Here is a 17781-nt window from a genome sequence, read left to right on the forward strand (position 1 = left end):
TGAACTAGCAATAAAACCTAAGCTGTGATATGTGCCTAATTGAAGACAGAGATCATTATCAATTCATTCGGAGTCAGCGGGGGCCGTTCACCCTTGTTCAAGACTGAAGTTTTAAACCGTACTGACTCCCTCATTGTGACCTCACTGTGACTAAAACCTCCCTGCCACATTCAAGTAACTTTTTTGTGGTTCGGTTTATTGATACCACTGTGCGCACACTCTTCATTTAAGTCTTGAAATGAAGAATTACAAAGGAGCATATGGATTACAAAAGCTGCGGGAAGGTTTCAGCTTTAATGGGCTTTTGGCTCTTTTCTCAGCATGTAAGATGTGGTTGTATTTTGCATTTGTCATGGGTTTACTATAAATTCAGTGTCCGTAATTGCGTTTCCAGGTAACATAAACACCAAGAAAGAAGTCTTATAGGAATTAAATAACTTTGTTATTAGTATTTTTCCATTATGCAATAGAAAGTAAAAAAGATACAGTTCACTAAACACATGTTGACCTTTTGTGACAACATGCCCCAATAGTGGCAAATGAGGAAGTTTGAACAGCTTGGCTTTTCAGCAAAATTTAAACAGTTACAGAACACAAAACAATTAATATAATGGCAAAATGAAATTAAAAAGGTATGTAAAGTGAACATACAACACGTGACAACTTGCTCCAATTGGACAATTATGAAAAAATCCTTAGTTTAGCCATTGTTTACAATAATAAATTGTAATAGTAAATTATATAAATAATTATATTAAATTGCATTTATTTATTGTAATATAAGAGGGGTTTGAAACTTTTTCTTAATCAGCCACTGCCAAAGAAAAACATTTAGGCTATGTAAATGGAATTTTTGCCTCAAGATCATTTAAGTATCCTACTGAAATACAGATGTATGCTTATCTGATAAGTTTATCTCTGTCTTTCTGTCCTGTGTCTCAGTCAAATCCTTCAACATTTATTTTTTATCCATTTTCATAGCATGAAAGTTCCTCATTAGATTCTATCATTCTCTATCTGTCCCTGAACAATCCCTCTCATCCCAATGAGTCGTAACTTCCCTGTTTATCGGTTCAATCGGGATATGTCTAATGAGGCACTTGTCCTGTACGGCAGACTGCTGCGCGCGCGCGCGCGCGTGTGTGTGTCTGTGTGTGTGTGTGTGTGTGTGTGTGTGTGTGTGCGCTGACGTAGAGGTGGGCTGGCAGAGAGTTAAGTGTAGTCTGAGTGCCATCAAGATAAGGCAAACATCAGAAGTCCTGAAGACAGCAGATAGCTGTGTACATGAGTGTCTTGTGTCAGATGATATCTCAGCGTCGGCTCACATTTTCATTCATTCTGTAAGCTCAGACTGATAGCTCCAGCAGAAAAGTTGTGAAGTGATTTCATGAATGAGGTATCACGACATCGCTTGGCACTCTCCAGCATCATTTTATTTTTGGTCAGATTTGGACGATCTGAAGCTGGTCGCTGGAAAGCTGTGCGCGTATTGGACGGATCTTCTCCTCGAGCAGAAGAGTTGTCCTGAAAGAGTTTAGCAGAAGAGCAGCAGCAGCATGGATTACTTTTTATTTCGACTCTTCTGCTCTTTGGCTTTGGCGTCGCTTCTAGTTCAAAGGTAAGAACTTGCTCAGTCGTTTCGTGTCTAATTGGAACAATTGCATTCGTTTCTGCACGTGAATATTTATTTACTGAACTCAAATGCTCACAAACATGAACTGGCACGATATCCTGTACTTACGTGCATCCTAAAACTTTCCAAAACAACAAAATAGTTTTGCACATGCTTTTACATCTTTGAGAAAAGTGTGAAAAGGGAAGTTTTGTTTTGAATCTGTAAGTGGCATAAAGTTATAAAGTGGGCTATTTTATTCCGTTTTTATTCATATATGTTTTTATTGGTAGATTTGAATAATTTTGCTAATAAATAATGGCTTTACCAGAGCTTAATTTAATACCAGTGAACCCACTTATAGTTTGTTTGCAGTTTTATTTATTACTTTATTTGCATTTTCCTTTCAAGTTATTGTATTGTACTGGTAGTTTGCGGTTTAGTTGTTAGTTTATACACTGAGGCAAGTTTCTAGTTTCACATTACTTTTCTTAGTACTGTTATGGAAGGAGCTTTGCATCTGTTACATGTCCAGTAAACTCATTTGTAATTGTCTCACATCAGCCCCATCTGATGCCATCTATCAGGTATCTATTTCCAGCACATGGTGTATTTTGTAATAGTCATGAGCATTAGGCTCCTCAGTGGTACTTTGTTCACTTTAATATTTGTCACAGCAGTGTTGCATGATCCATTAATAAAGGATCTTTGTATATTCTACGCGCTTAAACAATGCAAAAGAACATAGGGTATTTATTATTTATTACCTCTTTATTTAAGTGCAGATGTATTTGAATACATGATAAGGTTTCATTCTCTCTTCTAGGGCAGACTCAAATGAGATCCTGGGACTAAAGATCCCCTTTGACCCCATTCTCAATGCCAACACGGTGTGTTTGACCCTGCCCGGCCTGACAAAGAAACAGCTGGACGTATGTATGAGACATCCAGATGTGACAGCCTCAGCCATACAGGGCATCCAGATCGCCATCCATGAGTGCCAGCATCAGTTCAGAGGACACCGCTGGAACTGCTCAAGTCTGGAGACCAGGAACAAGATCCCCTATGACAGCACTGTCTTCAGCAGGGGTAAATTAACAAAATAGTAACTTCTGTAGTTTGTGAGCACTTGGAGAGTATTTTTGGAAAATCTGGTTTAGTTAGGTTAGGTGAGTTTCATGGGACCAATGTGTAAAAGTACAAAAACTGAATTTCAAATAAGTTTGATATACGCATTTCATTAACATACTAAACTACATCTAAATTATTTGACTTGCTAGAAACGGATCCATATTGGGTAAATTAATCCTTGAAGTTTGTATATTGCAGACACACATAAATGTTTGATAGTAGGAAAGCTTTATTAGCCATAGGCATATATCACTTAAAGAGTGGATGTAAATATCCTGCAAGAGGGCTTCCCTGGCCAGCTAATGCATTTTACTGTGTGCCAGTGCAAGTGCTGTGAATTTGCTTTCAGCATTTTCCCAACCCTCAGTGGCAAAAGCATAAACCTGTTTAGTTAGTTTCTGTAACCCAAAGTGACAGTTTCCTTCAATCTTTAATTCATTTTCCCACTTCCTCCACCATCAGCGCAGCCGGGCGTGCCTCTCACTTTAAATTATTTGTTAGATTGATTTGTTCCAGGTCTTTCATTGGCTTGGAAGGAAATCTAAAACAGCATTTCCATGTCTGTGTCTTCTGGCTGCGCCTAAGTGCCGTTTGCCCCCCATAGAATCATGAGAGGATTGCACGAAAAAAAATAAAAAGCAGCACCGGCTGGTGTGGTGTGTGTATTTCAGCTTGCAGGTCTCCTCTGCGTGAGTGTTTGTCACTGTGTGTGGGTGGGTTAATAGGTGTGAGTTCCTGCGTGTTTTGAAATGATCAATTGAACATCATTCAGCTATCTCATATCTTTGCTCTGTGCCCCAAGGGCAGCTCTGCCATCAGCAAGCATTTTTGGAAGACACACTGAATTCCAGACACTGACTGCTTCACACCTGATTTGAGTTTTAAAGGCTCATTAGTCATATTTGTAATCGCCAGAGATGGACATAACAGGACACGGAGGTGAGGCGAGGCTGCATTCAGGCCTAATAAGACAAGCCCCAATCTGTATTAAACACGCTTTTTAAGTGGTAGACACAGGGTCATGGCCAGTTTAAAACTTGTTCAAACTTGGAAATTTCTGTTTCTCTTGGATGATCATTTACAATAAACCAACTTTAGTGGTCACACGAATGCATATGAATGTAGACAGTCAGTCATGCAGAAGTATTAAGCTTTTATATTTTTGTAGAGTTTCTTTCAGATCTTTGACATTAACCAGACTCAGTATTTTGGTTTTTTTTTCTTTTAATGACTTAACTAGGAAAAAAAAGATGATTTAAACAGCAGAAATTTTATGAAAGATGCAAAAGTCATTATACATTGAAAGGCTATGAAATTCCTATTCCAAAGGAAAATCAGTATGGTTAAGGTGAAATATAATAAAATACTGACAATTTCTCATTTCAGATCATTAACATTAAAAGAAACAAAATGTATGTGCCTGGTTAGTGATTTAATCATTAAAAATACAAATTTAGTTTGACATCTGTCTGTCTGTTTATTGAGAGAGAGAGAGAGAAAAAAAAGGAAGAGAGATTCATATGCTTTCAGATTTGTGGTCATTTTAAAATGGCAAGATAGTAATTTCATAGGCTTTTATTTTTATATTTTCATTTCATATATCCATATTTTCTTTCAGGTCTTAGACATTTAGTCTTTATTATGTATATATAAATACACACACATGCATGTATATATTTAAGAAAAATATGTTATGTTTATATATTAAATATATTTATATATATGATTAAAATTATATAAATATAAATATATGTAAATATTTTCAAAATATATGCTGTATGTGTGTGTACTGTGCATATTTATTATGTAAACAAAAACTTTTACTTTGGATGCGATTAATCGCTCGACAGCACTAATATACATGTATATATATATATTTTATAAAACAGCAATTTTAGATGTGTACTTAAGTGGGTCTTTTTCATGCTGAAGAAGTGCCCTTTGATTTTAGCAGGCAGAAGGAACTATAAACTATTTAGCCTTTACGGGCTCTTTCATGTTCCTGAGCATGGCCTTCTTTTATTCCCCATCTGTCCCTGAAAGTGATTCAGGAGAGTCTGCTTTTATGAGACCTCTGTTTATTATTGTTTGAGACCATTAGCTTTCAACAAGCCTTTAGCACATGCAGGCACCTTCTTCACACTGGAAACCCTGGAGAAAAAAAAAAAAAAAAAAAAACACCAATTAAATATTCTTATACAAGAACAACAACATAACATGCTACTGCTATATGTGGCTCTCATGTGTGTGTTCGAACATATTTGCTGAAAAATTTCTTGAATCTTGTCAGAAAGCCTTAAAGTCTGCCGCACTTCCTGTCCAATAAGCAGCTCAGTGGATGAGAGCTGAAATCCAGATGAGCGGCATGTGATTAGTGCAGATCAAACAGCCGCTAACAGTAGCCAGGTTAATTGCAGCCACGTTTTTGAGCTCAGTGCAGAGCCTGTGCACAGATGAGCATGTCTGTGCTTAGCCACGCTTACCGGAGACCTCCACACCTTCTGCATTGTTCTTGCATGTGCATGTTTTGGATGCTTAAGTGCAGCACAACATTCACTAACTTTGTCCTGTGAGGTCTTTCTGTTGCTTGTTGTGTGACGGAATATACTGGTACTACTGTCAAACATCAGGGCTTGTGCGGTTTCTCCTCGAATGCGATAGCTTTCTTCTCAACAAAGCACAGGGAGAACAATTCCAGGGGAGCTTATAGACAACGTTTGAGCGAGGCTTGCCTGAATAATCCCTTGTGTTGTCTCTTTGGCAGGTTTCAAAGAAAGTGCGTTTGCATATGCCATCGCAGCGGCCGGAGTGGTGCATGCCGTGTCCAACGCCTGCGCTATGGGCAAGCTGAAGGCCTGTGGCTGTGATGAGAAACGCCGAGGGGATGAGGAGGCGTTCAGGATCAAACTCAACCGTCTCCAGCTGGAGGCCATCAACCGGGGGAAAGGCATGGTGCATGGCGTGATGGAGCAATTTCCCGCCGACACTCTCGGCCCCCAGGACTCCTGGGAATGGGGCGGCTGCAGTCCCAATGTAGAGTTTGGGGAACGCTTCTCCAAGGACTTCCTGGACTCCCGTGAGACGTACAGAGACATTCACTCCAGGATGAGACTTCACAACAACAGAGTTGGCAGGCAGGTGAGAGACGGCGTTGTGTTGGCTGTGTGTGTGTGATGTGTGACACTAAGCCTGAATGAATCAGCAGTGTTGGATTGCATTTCCAAAGAGTGCAAAGGGATCATCTTACGCTCCCTTTTAAGGTACGTTAAAACGCTGTGTTCAAAGATGAGCGCTTCTTTTCTACTGAGATACTATAACCGTGTCACATATACTATAGGAGACAATAGCGGCTGAGTTCCTCCTTTTGATGTACCTTGAAGCTACAGATTTCCTCCGAGCGGCGGTTAAACATGAAGGGACGCTCATGTTGCAGCTGTGCTCTTGAAAGCTTCATCCCTGTCCGTTTTGCCAAGCGTAACATTTTTGTTTGTGCCTTCCCTGAGTCGTGCGATCCTTGGTTTTTCTAAAGCGAGGCCCTGGCATTGCAAGAGGTTTGTTGAACTTTTTGCCTGGGCTCCTGGCTGCGTGTAAACGTTCGAGCTGGTGCCCCGTCTATGCTCAATTAGGTGCTCTCATGAATCTTTTCCGATCTCCACACACCCCCCGAACCACCTACCAACAGCAAAACACTTAAATGAGCAATAACTTCACTCGAGCAAAAGTAAACATGTGCTTCTCTGAAATGTGTTATCTTTGGATTTGGGAATGTTTAAAAGGCATTTAAGCTTTATCAAAATATGCCTTCCCTGGTGTTGCCTTTGATCAGTGAGTCTCTCCTGGTGGCAAAGTGTGATGTAAGGGATCGAGGTGTTGTCTCTTTGTGTTGTTGTACTAATTAGATAATAAGAGGCAGGTTTGCGGCACTGTAGAGCAGTTACGTTAAATGCCCTGAGATGAATAACAGGACGTGGATAAGGTAAAAAAAAAAAAAACTGATGGATCCTAATGGCTTTTCTTGTGTTTCACAAAGAAAACAAATGGGATTTACTGTAGTAAAAATGTCATGTGTTCTATACAACAAACTGCATGAGTAAAATACAAGGAATATAAAATAACTCATATTTTTTCAAATTTGTTTATCGACCAAAAACAAATCAAAACTGCCGTATAGTTTAGATTATTTCTGTTTGCTTTGATAACACTCTGGATATTTTCCCAGCTTCATGAGGAGCATCCAGAGCTCTCTTTCCAACAGATCTGAGGGATTTTTTAAGTTATCTGGCCACTTGTTCGCTGCTTTTTCTTCACTCTGCAGTCCAAGTCACCAATCCCAAAAACATGTTTGCTTCTGTAAAGAACATCATATATAGGCTTTTTTAAATTAATTTTTTACAAATCCGGTTTCAAACAAAGATCACAGTTGCATTAAGATCATGAGAAACATGTATCCAAACTTTTAAATGGTTCTTACGTGTCTCCTTTTTTATGATCACTCAAGCAGTTGTTACACAATTGTTCATAAATGTAAGACTTCTTAAATTATGTAAGAGAGCTGGAAAGAGTATCCTAACCTGATTAGGAGTTGCAAGATCATTGCATTATGCAGACAGAGGCAGACACCATGCAATAATAGTTGGGATTGGCCTTTTTTGTTTATTATGTATAATGTATTATTCTGGAGTGACAGTAATTACTAAGCATTTGAAAATCTCACTACAACAACTAACAGAGGTGGTGAAAAAGTACACGTGGACATCTTGGGTTTTGCAATATTTCCACTGCCTCTGTTAGTTATTTTATTGTTGCACTGATATAAAACTTTCTCAAAGAATCTCATGTGGCAAGACAGTTTGCTTGTGCTGTTTAATGTTATTTTACTGTAAATGTTTATCCCCTGAACATCCCATTATGCATAACTTGCTTTTTGCTGATTTATTCTTTTGTAAATATATATAAATATTATAAATTAAACTCATGTGAGTTTCTCCATTTTGCAAAATAGCACTTTCTAACAGCAAAGCAAGCTAAACTTAAAATATGAGAGTGTGCATGTGCAATGTTTTTGACTTTTTATTTGGGACATAAGTTTATGTCCATAAGATCATGAAAGTTAAGTAAATAAAATTAGCTGAAATAAATCTTACGTGCATAGTGTAATGCCATTCCTGTCATATTACTCTTGCTGGCCCACTATTGGCTTATTCAGTGGTTGAGGGCAGTCGTTTTGGTTTGACATTGCTGTTGGCGTAACTTCACAACACTTAAATGTCATTTCAGTCAGTACTTGCTGCAGGAATTAGACAGTATTCGCTGAATTCATTGTATAAAGTTCCTGCTGTTGGGTTAGAAGTGTTTGTACTATTTCTACTCTTATAAACCAGCACTTCTTGTAATTGTGAGGTGGTAACATTTTAAATTTGGCAGGCCCTTTTAACTTCAATCGCTCTTAAAAGATACATTTTTACCAGTTCTTGCATTCCCTGGGAATCAAAGCAATGACCTTGGCATCGCTATCGCTATGCTCGACTGATTGAGCACTATTTTAAGAGTTTCACTATAGCTTGTGACTTCAATATTAGCAATTTGAACTGCTTTTGGTGTGGCTGCTCCTCACACAATGACAGCTCATCAGCTGTGCATTCTAGACGTGGGAGGTAAGATATCATCATGGATTAATCTGTTGTCACTCTTTATCAGGACGGTGCAGAGCTGAAGTGTAAATGACCATGATAAGCTCAGATGGGCTTCACTGGCAGGTTCACACAGACAGAGTCGCAGATTGTTCATTGTTTGCTGCTTCCTCTTCTATAATTTGTCTCTGTATCGTTCCATCAGTTTTCTGGTTCCCTTGATTATTCAGACAAAACATGGTCAGTCCCAAATAAAGTAACAGATAGTAGCCGTGTTTGCCATCTAAAGTACTTTTACTAATTCTCATTCCCAGCTATATACGCATCAACTGTAAATTTGGTATATGTCTAAAATCTGATGAATTATGTCACAGTTTCGTGATTATGATAATTATCATGATCATTGTGGATTTTACTGGCAAAAGTTACCCATTCTTGGACTCCGAGATGACACTTCAAAGGATCTTTATTGTTATAATTTTCTAAACTGATTGATTGTTATTTATATTGGATGATCTATAAAGGATGCTGGAAGTTCAGGATTTCTGTCTGAGAAGCTCAGTTCGGAGGTGTGGCGTTTGATCAAGCTGCCAGCGAGGGTGTGATGTACAGAGAGAGATGCCGTTGTTCAGGAATATTTCTTCTGCTCCTGCCAGTAAGCCTGTTTGGCATCCGAACCCGATTGTCATAAACTTTGCTGCTACCGTTGGCAGGTTTTCTCGAGTCAGTGTCAGCGTGATGAGAAAGGAAAAATGGCAAAGTCCTCCATCTTTCATCTTCAATTAAACTCATTTTCTCAAAATTCATGATATTTATGTTGTTCTCTGCCTAGTCCATTGTCTTTGGCAATTGGGTCCCATAATTTTGGCAGATGGGTGATGTGACGTAGGGGTCCCGGCCGGGTAGGACGAGACACGCTCTGTATCACAGAGCTTTTTTCACCTCCCCACCTCCCTCCCCGGGAAAGGTAGTCGCTTGTCAAGGAATGTAGTGACTTTACTGGGATGTACATGTCGCCTCATGCCCACCCTCTGGTTCTCACAACGTTCAGTCTTGTTAAAAGCTCTAATTAGTGGCTGCTGGCTATTTGGAAACAGATGTTTAAAGCCAGCAAAAGATTTTAGACATCAAACACAGCGGGAAGTAGAAAGACATTCGCCCTTCCTTCCCCAAATACAACTTTTAAACAGTCTGTCACTGGCCAGGGCAACACATAGGGGGAAAAAAGGAAACTGCATGAAGATAATTGATTTAATTGTATTGTTTTAGTATTTGCCATGCACTGCTTCTGGCAACAACATATGGACCGGCAGGGCAAAAAGAACAGGCCATGTTTTTATGTTTGCAGTAGTTGCCGATTTCATGGCAACGTCTAGTGGGGTTGTAAATTATTTTTTGCATGTTTTCATTGGAGCTCCTTCCACTCAATGAAGGCCGGTTGGAAAGTCAGGCGGCGTTTCTACTTTTAGAGCAAAGCATGCAAAGGGCAGGAGACGGTACAGAAACACAGTTTATAAGAACAATGTTTTGACCTAAAAGTATTAGTGACATTCCCTCTACATTTCTTTGCTGTATACACCACACATGAATTAAATGTAAACATGTTTAACTGACCAAATACATCACGTCTGGTCACGCATCTGTCCGAGACTTTAATGAAGACGTCTCTTGGATCATTGAGGTTTTGGTGGAACGCCTCCTCTGAAACATCAAAGGAACCGAGCAATACTCATTCAGCAATTCATCAAGAGCCATTAGATGGAGGATCATGTTGTCAGGCACCCTGTCATCATTTTGTCCTAGATCTTAAGTGGACTCTCCCGCTTTACTGCGACTGCAAAGCCCTGAACACGAAAGCGCTCCACACATGATTGTCTAATACTAATATATTCCTGCTTTTTGGACTGGCACACAAAGATTTTAGATATAAATGTAGCTGTAAGGTTGTGATAAAGACATAAAATAAAATCGACCTTTCAATTTTCCTTGAATGACAATGACAAGAACTTGCATTGCAGACATTAAAGAAGGTTTAAGCAAGCTTTACTTTTGTCCCCATACAGGGGTGCTTGCTTTACTGCTCCTCCTTGTGCATCTACATTTCATACATAAATGCTTTTGTTCTCAGATCAACTTTATCTGGAATAGTTTTACAGTAAATTGAAGGAATATGAACACTGCCATGTGGAAACTCTTTATCAGACAGGAAAACAGCCTTGTTGCTGTATGGCAATTCTGTGCCACATTGTAATAGCTGTGATGTATTTCCTCATTGGGAATTTCTATAGATAGAGTATTAAGTATATTACTCACTTATTTATTTAAATGTGCATTTTTTTAGATGTGCGTGTTTAGATTTTTTAATGTGCGTGCTCATTTTTCCCGAACACATGAAACAAATCATTATTGAATTATTTGTTTCATGTGTTCAGAAAAATTTGCACATTTATATTTTAAAGAAACGACCAAGAAGAAGAGTGCACACAGCTGACTAACACTGAGCATGTTTTTAAGAGGAATAAATGACAATCATTCACTCAATTTAACTGGAGTTTGAAATGTACTTTATAAATTTCTCAAATTATTAAAATGAGTTATTTGAAAGTTATTTTTCTATAGAATAACATGCACTGGTTAATTACGCATTATGTTGTAAGAAATATTATTCCCATTAGATTTTATAAATTTAGGAAAATGTTACCATTTGTAAATGGAATGTAATGGAAACTACTGAGAGATAAACAGAGGAAGAGAGTTATTTTTAGCCATAATATCATAACCTAACATTTTTCACCCCAATGAAATCCGGATGAACAAAATAAAATCCCACTCAGAAATGCAGCACATTAAGAAAGTTACATGTGCTGCAAATGCCGTTTCAGTTTAATAGTATTCTTGAAAGTAATGGCTTGATTGACAAGTCCCAAATCATTGAATATTATAGTAAGAGCTGCTTAATTTAAATATTAGTTTGTACAATGCTGATGTATTGTGAAGGAAAAAGCATCTGACTTGAGGGGACTTGCAGCTGTTTTGCTGTATACTGCCTGTGGTCCAAATGTGCTACCAATGTGTTTTACTTGATCTCAGTCTGGTGCCAGTTTATGGGCGAGCCTGTCTCACTTTTTCTTCAATTAAAGTGGCCCAGATGTGCTTCTCAATTTGCTCTGCACCAATGAAATAACAGCACACCCTTCAAAACATCCACATCCACTGCAAGTCGGAAAAGAAAATGTGCAAATTTATAGGCCCTAATATGTTTTGCTTCCAGATCCATTTATAGTGGCTTCTGCTGTGTTACTGTAGCTTTCGGAGCAGCACGTGTTGCTGTACACATCAAATGCTGATGAATAACTGCAACACTTCTTCCATTGCGAATCTGCCAAATACATGTCACACCGAAAGATTTGCTCTCTTTGAAGCCCTAAACACACTGCATGATTTTCGGCTGTCCCAGATGCAAGATTGGCATCGTGAAACAATCGTGGCGATTCTGTGTTAGTCTCTCCAAATATGGCCATTGTCACAGTGTTGCGATCAAAGATAGCCTACGATACAGCATGATCATCGCACAGTGTGTTTGCTGCGACAATCCACGTTTACTGACTAATCAATAAAAATGCGACATGGCTCTATAACATAAAACTGCTTACCTCACAATCTTATCCCTTCCTCTTTCGCCGCTTGCAGTTTTTTTCAGCACACATAAAAAAATACAACTGCTAAAGTGTGATTTATCATGCTCCTTTTGTTTACCACTAGCACATGCTGATGACGTTTTATTCTACTACAGTAGCGTACGAGTCAAAGGTGTCTACACACACGTCGTAGCCAAGTTTATTAGATCCATGTCGCACAGTGTGTCATGCAGTGATCTTATAGGATTGCTAAAGTCGTGCAGTGTGTTTTGAGCTTAAGGTTGAAATATGCCTTTTGCTTTGTTCTGTGCTGACACCCTCTTCAGAGTTCCAGAACATCCCTCGATTGCATGCAGGTTGCGATATAAATGTATGCTCCTCCGCATATAAATATATTCTAATTCTATTCTTAAAAAAAAAAAAAAAAAATCCCTTTTAGACTTGCACTCTATTAATTTAATGCTTGTTATATATATACACATACACACACACACACTTGCTTTTCTAGTAATTTTGTATTCTATTTGTTTTCTTTTCATTTATTATACAATTAACAAAAGCAAAAAGGCCTCTAGCCTGCTCTATTCTTTTTCTATTCTATCCGTTTTCTTTTTATTTATTATATAAAAAAAACCTTGCTTCCTGTACTGCGTTAAGCTGAGACTTGTTATAGCACTTGCATATCATTGCTCTTTTGTTGATTTTGATTGCGTCCATTGTCCTCATTTGTAAGTCGCTTTGGATAAAAGCGTCTACTAAATGTAAATATAAAGTCCTGTATCCCTATAGAAACGTAATATATGTTGAATAAAACACGTGTTGACAAAGCCTATTGTTTCATTCTGTGTTCTGTGCCAGCAGGGCAGTGCAGAGGCTTGACAGGCTTTACTTTAAGGATTTTAATCTGTTCAGCGCTTCCTGCACTTCATCTGTAGCTCCTCAGGCTAGACGGTCTGCCAGGCTTCAGTCAGACGCTCCACCTCTCCACACACCCGATAGATTATCCTGTTGTCACTTAAGCAGGGCGGCAGCTTCCAAGAGAGCACTTCCTGTCTCTTCCTCACTTCCTCTGCTGCCACGCTGCTCTTGCCCTTAGGTGCAGAGTCCAGGCAGAGGAGGAAGAAGAGCAATCAGACCCTGCGATCTTCCATCCCAAGCCTGTAGCTTCCTCAGCATGGGCCGCACATGGCAAGAGCAGGCAGGTCCACTTCCTAACTGCTGGAGGTGAGACATTTAAATTCCCGTCAGGTTCTCAGCGCTCAAAGCCAAAGGATTTGAATATCCTTATTTGTCTGTATTTGCCCGCATCGCATCAGCCCTCAGGGAACTGATTTGGCTTCCTTTGGAAAGGCTGCAGTCTTTCGAAACAATGACCTTGAGATGATGAAAATGCTGGTGCTACACAGGGTTAATCTTTGTTTACGCTTCACTGAGGGTTCATTTGAGTGCCACTGAGGTGTTCACCTCAGACGGAGCGAGATCAGCCTGAAATTCTGGTGTTTTGTCAAAACTGTTTTGTAGTACCTGATTTGTCATTGTGGGCGTATTGTTGTGATTGATCGTTGTTATCTTTGGCCTCAATAAGTTTCTGTTTCATATGTCTCTTTGAGCCCATTCATATAAAACAGACCTGCTCCATTTGCATGCACACCTATGGCGGCTAAGAGCTTGAAATAGAAACCACCGGCATGCAAACCGTATAGCATGAGGAATTCACAATCTTCAGGGATGGGAGATGTCTGCTTTTGACAACTGCTGAAAGTGACCTGCGACTCGAGGTGAACGGCAACAGTTGCCAGAACATTGCGTTTCAGCAGACTGCGGCCCTGGAGAATCGAAAAGTTGTTTTGAGTCATTTCAGAAACTGAAAAAATATGTCCTGGATTGTGACGCCATGGCATAGGAGGGGGGAAACTGAAGAAAGACAAACACAAGCCATGAGTGACGTGAAATAGCGCAGCTTCATTTTGTACAGTGAAACCTAATCCATTGAGTTTTGACAGACAAAACTCGACTTCTCTAAAGATGTTCATAGTGTGTTTTGTCCCACGGTGAGCGCTAGGAAGCCTGAGACAGTGTGAAATGTGGGATTGCTAAGCCATAATATTTGCGCTTGTTGTTGATATGGGTGGGTGCTGGGGCATCTGTCAGTAGTGAGGGTGGCCCCTCTTCCTCTTAGTAATTGGATCTAAAAGTTTATAGCTGGGGATGACAGATAAGTGCATTGTTGAGAGAATGGGAGGTCTGAACTTGTGAGTAGGGCATCCTCATCTCCAACTCTGACATGTCATGTGGTGGAACTTATAACCACAAAGAGGGAAAAAAAGTGTATGAGTAATACTAGACTGAATAAATCTTTTTCTTCGTCTTGATATATTAATTTATTCATTAATGTGTTTTGTGCATACTGTACAATGACTTGAATATGCGTGTTCTATTATGTGCATGTTTTTTAATTTATTAATATTTTTTGTATTATTTATTTAATTTTTTAGTGTGTATGAAGTCAAAAATGTCAGGGTGGTACAACTGTTCGGATTTTATAAAAGTTTATCATTAAAAAAAAGTTTAAAAATATTTTTGGCATAATCATTTTCTAATGTAAAAAATAATAAAGTATTTAAAAAAATTGTGTCAGCGAAATCAAAGTCATGTGGTCCAACCAACAAGTAGAAACATGCAGAAAACGAAACGATACAGGAACTAATACATAGAACGGAATCTTCTTGATGACTTTTAATGACCTTAATGAATTTATGAATTTATTCATAATATTTAAATACAAATATTTATTTTTCTTTACCTATTAATTAGGTTCTCATAAATGTAGTTTAAAGAGGGCAGGAATCAATGACTGAGGAATCATTTCTCACATATGTAATATATAAAACATGTTGTCCATCAACATTTCCATTATGAAAAACAATAAAAAACAACTATATTTTTTTTATGTAAAAAAAAAAAATCTTAACCTAATTTTCCTTACTTTGTACACTCTTAAATGTCATTGACTCATCTATTAATATCTGTATCATTTTCCATTCATCACAAATCAGTGATTTGTCTAATGAGGGCTCAGATGATTTTTCGCTAATGCATTGCCAGGTCTAGATTGGCCGCTATGGTCCAGATGCTGCGGTTTCCAGATATTAACATCTTCCTCATCTGTTTTGCTTGTGTGCAGGTTGTGGTGGACCACATGAGGAGGAAATGCAAATGCCACGGCACATCAGGAAGCTGTCAGCTCAAGACCTGCTGGCAGGTGACTCCAGAGTTCAGAACGGTGGGCTCGTTGCTGAAGGATCGTTTTAATATTGCCACGCTAATCAAAGCCCACAACAGAAACACGGGTCAGGTGGAGCACGCCCACCCGACGCACCGACGGAGAGCCAACGCGAACGATCTGGTCTACTTTGAGAAGTCCCCGGATTTCTGCGAGAGGGACCCTGGGTCGGACTCTGCCGGGACGCAGGGCCGGATCTGTAACAAGACCAGCCAAGGAATGGACAACTGTGAGAGCCTGTGCTGTGGCCGGGGCCACAACATCTTACAGCAGACTCGCAGCGAACGCTGCAATTGCAAGTTCCACTGGTGCTGTTATGTTGTGTGTGAAGAGTGCAGGATAACAGAGTGGGTCAGCGTCTGCAAATGAAACAAGCAATCGCCTATTAAATGTACAAAAACAGACATTAAACACAGGGAAAGACTGAGAAATCCCTCCCTTTTGCAATGGACTGCCGTTTCAATGATTCGAATGGAAAGCACAAAAGCAGACTGAGATGAATTGAGTGCTAGAAAAGTGTGCTTGTGTTTGCACACTGCATGGGTCCAAGCACAAGATTTCAGACTTGCACTGCATATAATTTCAGAAAGTATTTTTAATTTAAATAAATTAAGAATATGCATATATTGTTGAGTATATTGCCAACAGAGCACTCATCGACACTACGTTCGTTTTATTTCAGTTTTCAGAGAAATCAATGGCTCCTAGTCCTGTAATATAGCACCAAGCAGACGCATGGGATTCCGGTACTTAAAGAAGAGAAATATATAAATATAAACAAATATAAATCAGTGCTGGGCAGCGATTAAATCGCTTCCAAAATAAAAGTTTGCGTTTACATAATGTGTGTGTACTGTGTATGTTTATTATATATAAATGCACACACATGCATGTATATATTGAAGAAAAATATATATATTGAATATAAACATGTAAATATTTTCAAAATATATACTGTATGTGTGTGTCTTTATATATACATAATAATTGTACAAAGACATATATTATATAAACAAAAACTTTTATTTTGGATACGATTAATCGTTGCCCAGCACTACTATATATATATATATATATATATATATATACTTAGTACTATCGTATACTTTTGCACAGAGCCATTTATCAGAAGAGTTTACCAAATAAACTGAGTATAAAAACGGTATCATATACCAGTTAATTTCAATTCAAAAAGGCCAGCATGTCTTGTTTAAATTTCCAGTGATTGTATATATAACCACTTTAATGCTGGTAAAAGTGTAGACTGGTCTTCAAAGGCTTTTTAAAACACAGCCAAATGAATGGATTGCAAGCTGCGGATCAGTTCTGGTGATCAGCTGAAAGGACAACACTGTTACATGAATATTTGTTATGGACAAATCTCATGAAAAACAGACCGTAAAAAGGATCTGAGGAGACTAAATGTGTGGAAGAAGCTGGACTAAACCTCTACAGATGCTTGTGTGTATGTTGTTTCCCTGCAATCTGTTGGCTGTGCCTCTGTTCACTGTAACAGGAATATATTCACCAGAGCTTTTAATGTCAGTCAGTAGATATTTAGACAGATGTATAATCACGTCCTGATCACCACACCCATAATATGGTAGCTATGGTCCCCTCGACTCACCAAACTATATATGAAAATAAATTCTCAATTTCGTCCAGCTCATTCTTCAGGTGACCGTTCAGACATGACTATTCAACATTCAAAGTTGTTTTAGCATCTTTTCAGATCGCTTGAAGTCTTATATAATGTCTTGCATAAAGTAGTAAAATATCACTGGATATTTTATGAAAATAACTGTTCATGGCCAGTGAAAGAAACTTCAATAAGTCTCAGATTTTTTTTAGTTTACAAAATCATTAAGTTTCTGCAAAAACCATTACTTTGATCAATAATAATTACTCATACAATAAGCTTTTGTACACTTTTGTCCATCTGAAACATTTCTCTTAGTATCAGATGAAAATAAACAATAATTACTCAATACATTTTAAAGGGAACGCCAACCATTGTTTTCATAGAGTAATTTTAAACTTTGTCCCATAATGAAAGAAGAAAAATATTTGAATCTGCTAATTTTGTTCTGTTCTTCAGTTTGCTTTGTTGTTGTATTTATTTATTTGTGTGATATTTCTCATGTTTAAATATATGCCAAAACATCAAAAATGCATTTGTAAAAATATACTGAATTTTGAGGTGTCAGAGCTGAGTTCCTTAAAGTTTAATTTAGTTTGTTTGCACATTTAGACCAACTATTCTGGAGAAAATGACTGACATGAAATACTGTGTGGGATGATATGCATTTTTTTATTTTAAATGGTATAATTTTTTTTAAGTTTAAATAAGTTATTTTATTTTGTGGATAACTTAATATTTGTAAAACAATAAAGAACTGAATTATAAATGGTTGAAGAGTGATATTGACGTTCCTGCATACTAGCGTTCACATTTCACCTGTTTTGCGTGTGCAGCAGGAAGGAAGA

At 38.3% G+C, this 17781-nt stretch overlaps 1 protein-coding gene across 1 annotated transcript; it reads left to right on the plus strand.

Annotated features, from left to right (window-relative positions):
* Positions 1-1391: 1391 nt before the first annotated feature.
* LOC306876047 (protein Wnt-10a-like) lies at positions 1392-15663 on the plus strand (the record flags this gene model as incomplete). The annotated part of the gene is given in 5 exon segments (XM_079426944.1): positions 1392-1535; positions 1539-1618; positions 2439-2701; positions 5508-5881; positions 15196-15663. Coding segments are annotated over 5 exon segments (1329 nt in total).
* Between the last annotated feature and the right edge of the window lie 2118 nt (positions 15664-17781).

Source organism: Barbus barbus (assembly GCF_936440315.1).
Source record: "Barbus barbus genome assembly, chromosome: 10".
Classification (NCBI taxonomy): domain Eukaryota; kingdom Metazoa; phylum Chordata; class Actinopteri; order Cypriniformes; family Cyprinidae; genus Barbus; species Barbus barbus.